Raw genomic sequence first — 9,830 nt, 5'->3', positions numbered from 1 at the left:
AACCTGTCCTGCTGCTGCACTTGCCTCCCCCTCTGAAGAACTCTCCTCAGTTGGCCTAGCGAACCAGGTGGGGTCAGTCACCTCATCGTCCAGCGGTTCTTCCTCTGAATCCTCTGTGCTTTCCTCCCTCCCTCGGACTTACTGCCCTTACTACTACCTCACAGATAGACAACTGTGTCTCATCATCATCGACCTCCTCACCCACTGAAAGCTCTTGAGACTGTTGCCGGAAGTCCCCAGCCTCATCACCCGGACCCCGGGAACTTTCCATCGGTCACAACAAACTCCTCAGGTGAGAGAGGAACCATTATTTCCCAATCAAGACAAGGGCCCCAGAACAGTTCCTGGGAGTCCGCCTGCTCATCAGAATGTGTCATGTTCATGGAGTTAGGAGGCTGGGAGGAAGGAGGAGCAGTAGCGAGAGGATTCAGAGTTGCAGCAGTGGACGGCGTAGAAGACTGGGTGGTCGATACATTGCTGGATGCATTTTCTGCCATCCACGACAGGACCTGCTGACACTGCTCAGTTTGTAATAAATGTCTACTATGTAGACCCAAAAATTGTGATATGAACCTGGGGACCCCAGAAACTTTCCTCTCTCCTAATCCCGCAGCAGCCGGCTGCGATTCACCTGGACCAGGAACTCGGCCTGTGCCCACACCCTCACTTGGACCTCCGCACCCTCGACCCTTACCCCTACTCCTCATCATGGTGGATTAAGAATAGAGCAGGGCCCAAATAAATTACCCCACTGTACACCACTGACAACTGTGGCTTAATTCACTGTACACAGAGACTTGTAGATAGCGGAGGCTCTATGCTGCGACTTGAAAAAAGTAACCTGCTGTCTTGCTCTGATACCTCGGGGTAATTTACTGCTCGCAGAGACTTGTAGATAATAGAGGCTGTGTGGAGTGGGAGAAGACTCTAAAGCCAGTGGATAGTGCTGGTAACTGCGGCGATCTCAACCCCACCAAGGAAAGGGTATTGTGAGACGCTCTGCACAGCGGCTGAGCTGAAATACCATGCAGTGGCCCCGGTAATATTACAGTACTGTTTAGCGGTGAGACCTCTGTGTAATGCACTGCAGACACAGAACGGTATAACTGAAGTCGTTTGCTGTAGGCTAGGAAACATTTGAGTGCAGTTTCACGGTGATAGCTGGTTGTACGGCACTGCAGGCTCAGAACGCTACTACTGACAGGCTGTGAACAGGCCTAGATGCGTAATACAAAAATGGATGCACTACAACTCCCAGCAGGCCACAACTAATGCACAAGGTCAGGTGTGACCCTAAGAGGGACAGTTGGGGATCTTGAAGACAGGATCCTACGCTAACCCTATAGAAGCAGCAGCACTTTTCCTAACCCCTGCCAGCGTGTGTCTGAGGCGAGCCGCGGGCGGGGCCGCTTTAGGTACTCGGCGGTCCCCTGATCTCGCCATCCACTCACTGCTGGGGGGTGTGATAGGGCTGGCACGTCACAGCAGGAAGTGGTAATGCTAATGAGCCCGCCTGTCTGGCAGTTGACTGTGCATTGTGATGTCATCAATCTGGTGTGACACGGGCAGTACAGAATGATGAATACTAGAGCTTGGTGGCCATCTGAAGTCAGTCTCCACTTCGAACGGGTTACAGATTAAACAGTATTGTATTGTCGTAAATGTGCCCGGTCATATCTCCGCTTGCTGCATGCTGTGTGCTATATTGTTGCAGCGTGTGCATCTTCCATGCTGGCACTTATAGGATCCTGCCGGTAGGGTAGATAAATTGCCCCTATGTTTTTGATGCGTCCTTACAGAATACTATATTGGGCCTGGGGGTTATGGTATCTATTAGGCAAATATCACTTTTAAGTATCTCCCAGTGTTTAATGAAGATCATTCTAAAGGCCCATTTAGACACAACGATTATCACTCAAAATCCACGCACACGGCAGTTCATGGGGCAGTTTTGAGCGTTCTCTTTGCATAAGCGTGTAAATGAAGGCTCACGCTGTATGCAGAATACAAGCGGGACCGCTATCGTCTCCATACAGCTGTTGTATTCTTGGAGCGCTCAGCTGATATCCTGCTAAGCGCTCCTAGCGGGGTATGCAGAACACAGCTGGAGCGCTTGTCTTCTTCATATTCCGGCTGTGTTTCCCAAGCAGGATACCAGCTAAAACAATAGTATCAGCGGCATCCCGCTAAGAATGCAGCATGCATCATGGATAAGGCTCATCATTGTCTTTCAGCTAGCTAAATGGGCCTTTATTGAAACATGTCTGCTTGTTGTAGCCAGTATAGCTACTGGGGAAGGACAATCATTTTAATAAGACCCTTTCTTATTGAGGGTAGGGGAGGCGAGGAGAGGGAGAATAGTGCCCGTGTAGTCATGCATGCCATGTATTTTATGTGGATGTGCCGTGCTAAGGGTCTAGTACTCTGTTGTATGCATTGCACAGCTGCAGCATGTAAGGGACTAATATCTGAAAGTGGCTGGGATATGTCTGCAAAAGTACCAATATCTGTACCGTCACAAGATGTCTGCCTTCTATAAATGCGGGTGATTGAGGTGTGCTTGAGGAGTTCATCCTCTTCAACGGTTAGGAGTGAAGGGTCCTGTTGTACCTTGACGCTGCTGGGGCATGGTGGTCTGGACGCAGGTCAAGACCTGTTGCCTTGTTATGGAGGACAGGGGTTAATGCACCATGTGCAAAGACTGCTGGTGCTGCCTGTCTTTGATGCATGCTAGATTAGTCATGCCTGGGAGTAGGGTGATATTGTGTGGTTTTCCATTCACTCTGCCAGTTCCCATGTGCATAGTGGCTATATATTCTCACGCCTCCCTTTGCTCAGTGCTGCTTATTCTGTTCCATAGTGGAGTCCCTGGAGTTTGGAGCTCTTCTGTGCTGGGTATATTTTTTACTTGCAGATAAGTAGCTATGGGTTCCTTTTCAGTTGCATTTCTGTTTTTCATTTCTGTGTTGCTTTGCTGTTCGGTTCATCTCTCCAGGGGTCCTTTCAGGGACAGACAGGGCCCAGGAGGAAGACCGTGGGGCCGTCTCTATCGAGGCTACTGCTCTTCTTTAAGGCGGGGCCCCTTCACCTCCCTTACTAGGTTAGGGCCAGGCTTCATCCTCCCTGTAGCGGTGCTACCATTCAGCATAGCATGGTGTGCGGCTCGTTCCTATAGGGCATGCGTTCCCTGTCGCCGTGCTGAGTGTGGTACCCTGGTGTCGCACAGGCTTTTCATCAGGGTTATGCATTTCAGTTGTGGTGCACACTGCTCTTCGGTGCATATCTATCTACCAGAGTAGTTGTGAACATCACCCTGCGCCGATGCTGAGCGTAGTGCTTGTGAACCATTGGGGTGTCACACCCGCAGCAGTCAGGAACACGGCGATCCATGGGCAACCATATATATCCTGGCAATGGTAATGATCTCACCTATGCAGCAGGTTATGTTAGCTCCCGTCTTATACTTCTTGCTGTGTCCTCTTTTCTGCATGAAGAAAGCAGTCTCTCATCCATACCGCTCGATCCTAGGCGGTACGTCCTGAGACGTTTGTATTTTTCTTGTTATAATGGGCACATACTGAATAAATAGAGGAAAGCTTTTATCTCTATGCCTCCAGGCTCCTATCATTTACATGCACATATATATCCTGGGCCTGCTAACCTGAAGTTGAATGTACATTAAATATTCTAAGCATAGAGCCTCTGAGGCGAAGCAGGGTAATTTGGAAGCGGGTCCACTCAGCAGATAATAGGCTCTCTGGCTGGAAGAAGAAGGTAGTCATAGATTCATAGAATGGTAGAGTTAGAAGGACCCCCAGGGTCATCGGGTCCAACCCCCCGCTCAGTGCAGGGTCACTAAAACATCCCAGATAGATGTCTGTCCGGCCTCTGAAGACTTCCATTGAAGGAGAACTCCCCAGCTCCCGTGGCAACCTGTTCCACTCATTGATCCACTCACTGTCTAATATCTAATCTGTGTCTCCTCCCTTCCAGTTTCATCCCATTGCTTCTAGTCTTTCTTTGTGCAGATGAGAATAGGGCTGATCCCTCTGCACTGTGACAGCCCTTCAGATATTTGTAGACTGCTATTAAGTCTCCTCCCAGCCTTCTCTTCTGTAAGCTAAACATTCCCCGATCCTTTAACCGTTCATCATAGGACATGATTTGCAGACCGCTCACCATCTTGGTAACTCTTCTCTGAACTTGCTCCAGTTTGTCGATGTCTTTTTTAACCCCTTAACAACCGGGCCATAGTGTTTTTACGTCCTGCAGCTGCAGGACGTGTATGGAGGGAGGTAGCGCCGCTATCTCCCTCCATACAGCGCGGGCATCAGCTGTTTATTACAGCTGACACCCGCGGGCAATAGCTGCGTTCGGCCGATTGCGACTATTAACCCTTTAAATGCCGCTGTCAATTCTGACAGCGGCATTTAAATCCCACGAACGCTGTTTGGGGGTCCCGCACCCCCCCCCCCCCCGTGGTGAGATCGGGGGATCCGTGCAGGTGTCATGGCAGCCGGGGGCCTAATGAATGGCCCCAGGGCTGCCTTAGCAGACTGCCTATCAAGACATCCACACAGGGTGGCTTGAAAGACTGCCTGTAAAAAAGCAGTATGACGTAATTTTTAAAAAGTTTTTCAGTACATTATATGGTACAATAAATAGTGCCACTGAAAAATACAACTCGTCCCGCAAAAAAAAAAGCCCTCATACAGCGACTTTGATGGATACATAAAGGAGCTACGATTTTTTTAAAAGGGAGTAGGAAAAAACAAAAATGGAAAAAAGCATAAAAGCCCGGTCACTAAGGGGTTAAAGTGGGGTGCCCAGAACTGGACCCAGTATTCCAGATGAGGTCTGACTAAGGAAGAGTAGAGGGGGATAATGACCTCCTGTGATCTAGGCTCTATGCTTCTCTTAATACATCCCAGAATTGTGTTTGCCTTTTTGGCTGCTGCATCACATTGTTGACTCATGTTCAGTCTATGATCTATTAATATGCCCGAGTCTTTTTCTTTGATAAGTATACATTTCAGTCACTCTGGTTGATGCCTGTTAGACAGCCATTCCTCAGCCTTAGACGGAGAGGAGAAGAAACTTGTGCGGTCCCCATCCACCACTCGCAGTCGCACAGGATATGCCATGGAGTATGACAGCTGGAGATCTCAGAGTTGCCTTTTGATCCCAAAGAAGGGCGCTCTCTGCTTTTGTAGATCTGCCGAGAAGTCCGGGAAGATGGATTTTGCAGCATTGTTGCATCTAAGAGGGCCTCCTGTTCTGGCAGCTTGTAGGATCACCTCTCTATCCCAGGAGTTGAGCCGCTTTGCCAACAGGGGTCTAGGAGGAGCGCCCGCCTGGTATAGGTGGTTTCATGGGTACTCGGTGTGCGCGCTCCACCACAAAGACCTGTGTGACAGGGAAGCATTCAGGTAGTCACCGTTCCATGATCCCCTGCGGTCTCTGCCCCTCAGTGCGTTCTGGCAGGCCCACAACACAGATTATTCCGCCGTCAGCCATTTTCCAAGCCGCCCGCCTTTTGTTTCCAGATTTCTGCTTTTGGCGTAAGCTCTCGCACAGTAGCTGCCGTCGGGGATACGGTATCATCCAGCACAGAGATCCTGTCCTCTGTACTAGTGACCCGGTCGGTCTCTTAGATTCTGGGTGGCTTGTCTCAACAGGCTCACATCCATTCGGATCTCGTGGATTTTACCCGTAGGGGCAGCAGTAGCTGTCTGCATCGCTGATAAGAGCCGATCGGACAGGCATTGCAAAGTCTGAACCAACCCAGCAAGCGAACTCAAACAGGCGGTTGGTGCAGAGGCCACGTCTCCTGATGCAGATGATGTTGTAGGCTCCGTGTCGGGGGGTTCCCCCCTCGCAAACATCTTTAGTGTATCAATGGGAGAGTTCTGTCTAGTGGGTCCCATAGCAGAACCACTTCTGCGTTTCCTGCCTTTGTAGGGGATTGTGCAAATTGCTTAAAGCTCCTTAAGTAGACCTGTAAAGGCCCCTAAGACATAAGGAGTATACAGCAGTGTCTGGCAGCAGTCACACAGGGAAGTCGTTCGGTTTGCACTTCATTGATGACTGTAATGAGGGACTCCGGGTCTTGAGAATCTGCAGAGTGTTGCACAGCATGGTGGCCACAGCAGAGGAGGAGTAATCCTGGCGCTTCTTGGGGTGGCAGTAGAAGTGCCACTGTATGCCCTGTGCCGGGGACTGTCACAGGTTATGGGGCCTCCTTGTTATACACGGTGCCCTGATGTTCCTGCCGCCCACAGCTGTCTGTTGTGGCTCCTGAGTGTCTCTCTGCTCCGGCAGGGGAGCGCTGATGCAGCAGAGCTCTAGTACTCCCCTTCACCGAAGCCTCCCTGCGCGCTCTCTCCTCGCCCCCACGTGTTTGTGGCAGCAGCTGCACTGCTCGCTTTACAGGAGGGATTCACGCTCCAGCGGCTCTCTGCTGCATGGCCCTTGTCTCCGTCACCCCTCCTCCGTCTTCTCTCCCACTGCTGCAGGAGCTGACAGGCCAATCGGCTGCACAAGATGGCAAGGGCTCTTGTATTCATCCAATCAGCAGGGAGAGGGGATGGACCTTTACTCTAGACAACTAAAAGAAACGCCCCGCAATGACGGCCCTGATCAGTAGTTCCCTCTCTGGTCCGCTCCCTGTCTATATAGAGTAGGGCTCTGCGCTGAGCAGCTATCGCTTTCTGCTTACAACGTAGAAGATGTCTGGTCGCGGTAAAGGAGGGAAAGGTCTTGGGAAGGGCGGCGCCAAGCGGCACAGGAAGGTGCTCCGTGATAACATCCAGGGCATCACCAAGCCTGCCATCCGCCGTCTAGCTCGCAGGGGAGGCGTCAAGCGTATCTCCGGCCTCATCTATGAAGAGACTCGCGGAGTCCTGAAAGTCTTCCTGGAGAACGTGATCCGCGACGCCGTCACCTACACCGAGCACGCCAAGAGGAAGACCGTCACCGCTATGGACGTGGTGTACGCGCTCAAGCGCCAGGGCCGCACTCTCTACGGCTTCGGAGGTTAATAATGCTGCTCTTTCTCCATAACACAAAGGCTCTTCTCAGAGCCGCCCACCTCTTCCAAGGAAAGGCTGTAATCCAACTCCTTGTGGGGGCGTCAGCAGCGGTGATGGTCTATGCGCTCTGACATGATACAGCCGGGGTGTAGCAGCCTCCCCGTCAGGGTGCGCTTCAGGCTGCGGTCACGGCACGCTTTTAAACCCCTTAACCTGTTTAGGGCAGGCAGGTTATGTTTATAATACGCGAGGAGCTGGGCCTGAATTAATGAGTGCGGTGAAGGGTTAACAGACCTGCCGTTGGAGGTCGGGTGGTTTTAGTGCCGCCTATGGGCGGGGCTATAGTCAGATTCTTCCCGCTCATTGGCAGATCACCGGAGATTTTAAACTTCCCGCTCAGTTGATCGCGTCTCCCGCTCTTCCTGTCCTCCATCCATCCATGTAACGTGTAATCAGTCCAGGCCGTCTGATATAGAGGCGCTCGGGGCTGGAGGTAAAGAACCCTCAGATACACCCCCTAATCCCAGACCTACGACGGGCGGTGGAATCCTCTACCTGCTCCACCCGTAACGCAAGAGGACGTCTAATCCCTGTAGGTTTACTATAATCCAAAACCAGCCGGTGCCGTGCAGGGCTCTGGGAAAGTTGGGTGATATAGCTCCACCTCCATAAAAAGGGCATGGCTGTGGAGTGACATGATGAGCGCACTTCTAAGGGGGCGACCGTGCAGAGCTCTGAGAGGGCTGGATGATGCGGCTGTAACGCTTTGTAAGCATACGGCCCACGCAGGACCCTGAGAAAGCTGGGTGTTCTGTCCGAAACACAACAAAAGCGTTCCGATTCTTGAATATACGTGAGCAAACAGAGGACTCTGTTAACCCGTTATCGCACGGACTGGTGAGCGAGTCCTACAGCCGCCCGTCCTCTGGACATGAGGTCACCTAGAGCAGGACGATTGTGCGCTTCTGCCGGTGACAGGGATGGCCAAATTGGCATCCGCCCCAATCTCCGCCTCCTTGTGGAAAGTCCTGTACAGTTTTAGTTTCCCGGTGCAGCCGGCGTACCGGCCACCGAGTATCACAGCATAGAAGCGGCGCAGCTCTGTTGTAAGGAGCATGTGGGTGGCTCTTAGAAGAGCCTTTGGTTCTATGGAGGATCAGCGCGATCACTTGCTCTTGCTCGTCTTGCTGCTCTCGGTCTTCTTGGGCAGCAGCACGGCCTGGATGTTGGGCAGGACGCCTCCCTGGGCGATGGTCACCCCACCGAGCAGCTTGTTCAGCTCCTCGTCGTTGCGCACAGCCAGCTGGAGGTGACGGGGGATGATGCGGGTCTTCTTGTTGTCCCGGGCGGCATTGCCAGCCAATTCCAGGATCTCAGCGGTCAGATACTCTAGCACTGCTGCCATATAGACCGGAGCGCCGGCGCCCACCCTCTCAGCGTAGTTGCCCTTGCGGAGAAGCCTGTGCACACGGCCGACAGGGAACTGCAGCCCTGCCCGGGATGAGCGAGTCTTGGCCTTAGCACGGACTTTGCCTCCTTGTTTGCCGCGTCCAGACATCTTCTAGCACTTGAAAGCAGAATTAGGATAAAACACTTTGAAAGTTGTGATAACGAGAAGGCGCAGTTCTGTTGATTTTTATAACCTGCGGCTCCGCCCTCCTCTCCTCCAATTGGGTAGATTTCAATCCCCCCCAATAGAGGCCAGACTTGAGGAAGAACCAATGAGCTGCACTGGGCGTGGCTAATGACGCTCACAGGGGTCACATGTTTTGCTGATCCAGTAGAACAGCAAGCAGACGGCGGTACTCATTTGCATGGCCCCGCTATAAATACCGCAGCGCTGGGAGGTGCAGGAACTCTGTTCTCTGTAGTGAGGAAAGTATCTCTATGTTATCATGCCTGATCCCGCCAAGTCTGCTCCAGCGCCCAAGAAGGGCTCCAAGAAAGCCGTGACCAAGACTCAGAAGAAGGACGGCAAGAAGCGTAGGAAGACCAGGAAGGAGAGCTATGCCATCTACGTGTACAAGGTGCTGAAGCAGGTCCACCCCGACACCGGCATCTCCTCCAAGGCCATGGGCATCATGAACTCCTTCGTCAACGACATCTTCGAGCGCATCGCAGGGGAAGCCTCCCGCCTGGCTCACTACAACAAGCGCTCCACCATCACCTCCCGGGAGATTCAGACCGCCGTGCGCCTGCTTCTGCCTGGAGAGCTGGCCAAGCATGCCGTGTCCGAGGGCACCAAGGCCGTCACCAAGTACACCAGCGCCAAGTAATCTGTTCCGTGGTCCGCCGTGCACGATCACCCCAAAGGCTCTTCTAAGAGCCCCCCACCCCGTCTACAGCAGAGCTGTCACCTCCCGGTTGTGTAGGGAGCATCATCGTTTGCTCCTCTGTAACAAAGGTTGTGTATATATCGGCTTGGTTACTTAGTCCCCTGCGTTGCACAACTCGTCTTTGTCTCTGTGTACCGGAGTTGTTCTCTGTCTATGTACTGGATTTGAGGAGATCTTCCCTGCAGCGCTACACAACTGTATCTCTGTCGGGGGTCGCGATGCTGATTGCGCTGCAGATTAGGGATACGTGCGGTGACCGAAGCCGCGCTATGCGGACGCCTCCATAGAGGTGGGCGCTACGTGGATTCGGTGATGCAGCTGCGGACAATTAGCCATTAGAGAAGCGGCAGCGTTTTTGCCACCGAGGTACCCGGAGCACAGTGCGGCCATGACTGGATTATGCTGTGGGGTGAGGTCGGCGTGGTGGCTACACGAGGCGGTCGACGTCGGAGGGGGATGCCGA

The 9,830-nt window shown here is 52.6% G+C and overlaps 2 protein-coding genes across 2 annotated transcripts; one reads left to right on the top strand and one right to left on the bottom strand.

Annotated features, from left to right (window-relative positions):
• Window positions 1-8,175: 8,175 nt before the first annotated feature.
• On the bottom strand, window positions 8,176-8,589 carry LOC136577845 (histone H2A type 1-like). The gene has a single exon (XM_066577769.1). It carries the CDS (start codon window positions 8,587-8,589, stop codon window positions 8,197-8,199), a length of 393 nt encoding a protein of 130 aa, XP_066433866.1. The 3' UTR covers window positions 8,176-8,196.
• A 327-nt stretch (window positions 8,590-8,916) lies between these two features.
• Window positions 8,917-9,324, top strand: LOC136577844 (histone H2B 1.1). The gene has a single exon (XM_066577767.1). It carries the CDS (start codon window positions 8,927-8,929, stop codon window positions 9,305-9,307), a length of 381 nt encoding a protein of 126 aa, XP_066433864.1. The 5' UTR covers window positions 8,917-8,926; the 3' UTR covers window positions 9,308-9,324.
• Window positions 9,325-9,830: the final 506 nt, after the last annotated feature.

The sequence above is a fragment of the Eleutherodactylus coqui genome, chromosome 8 (assembly GCF_035609145.1).
Source record: "Eleutherodactylus coqui strain aEleCoq1 chromosome 8, aEleCoq1.hap1, whole genome shotgun sequence".
Classification (NCBI taxonomy): Eukaryota; Metazoa; Chordata; class Amphibia; order Anura; family Eleutherodactylidae; genus Eleutherodactylus; species Eleutherodactylus coqui.
The sequence above is the reverse complement of the archived record's forward strand: the minus strand, read 5'-3'. Positions and strand labels throughout refer to the sequence as shown.

Bases quoted from the DNA above. Each gene is read 5' to 3' on its own strand.
- LOC136577844 (XM_066577767.1), top strand. From the start codon at position 8,927: ATGCCTGATCCCGCCAAGTCTGCTCCAGCGCCCAAGAAGGGCTCCAAG.
- LOC136577845 (XM_066577769.1), bottom strand. From the start codon at position 8,589: ATGTCTGGACGCGGCAAACAAGGAGGCAAAGTCCGTGCTAAGGCCAAG.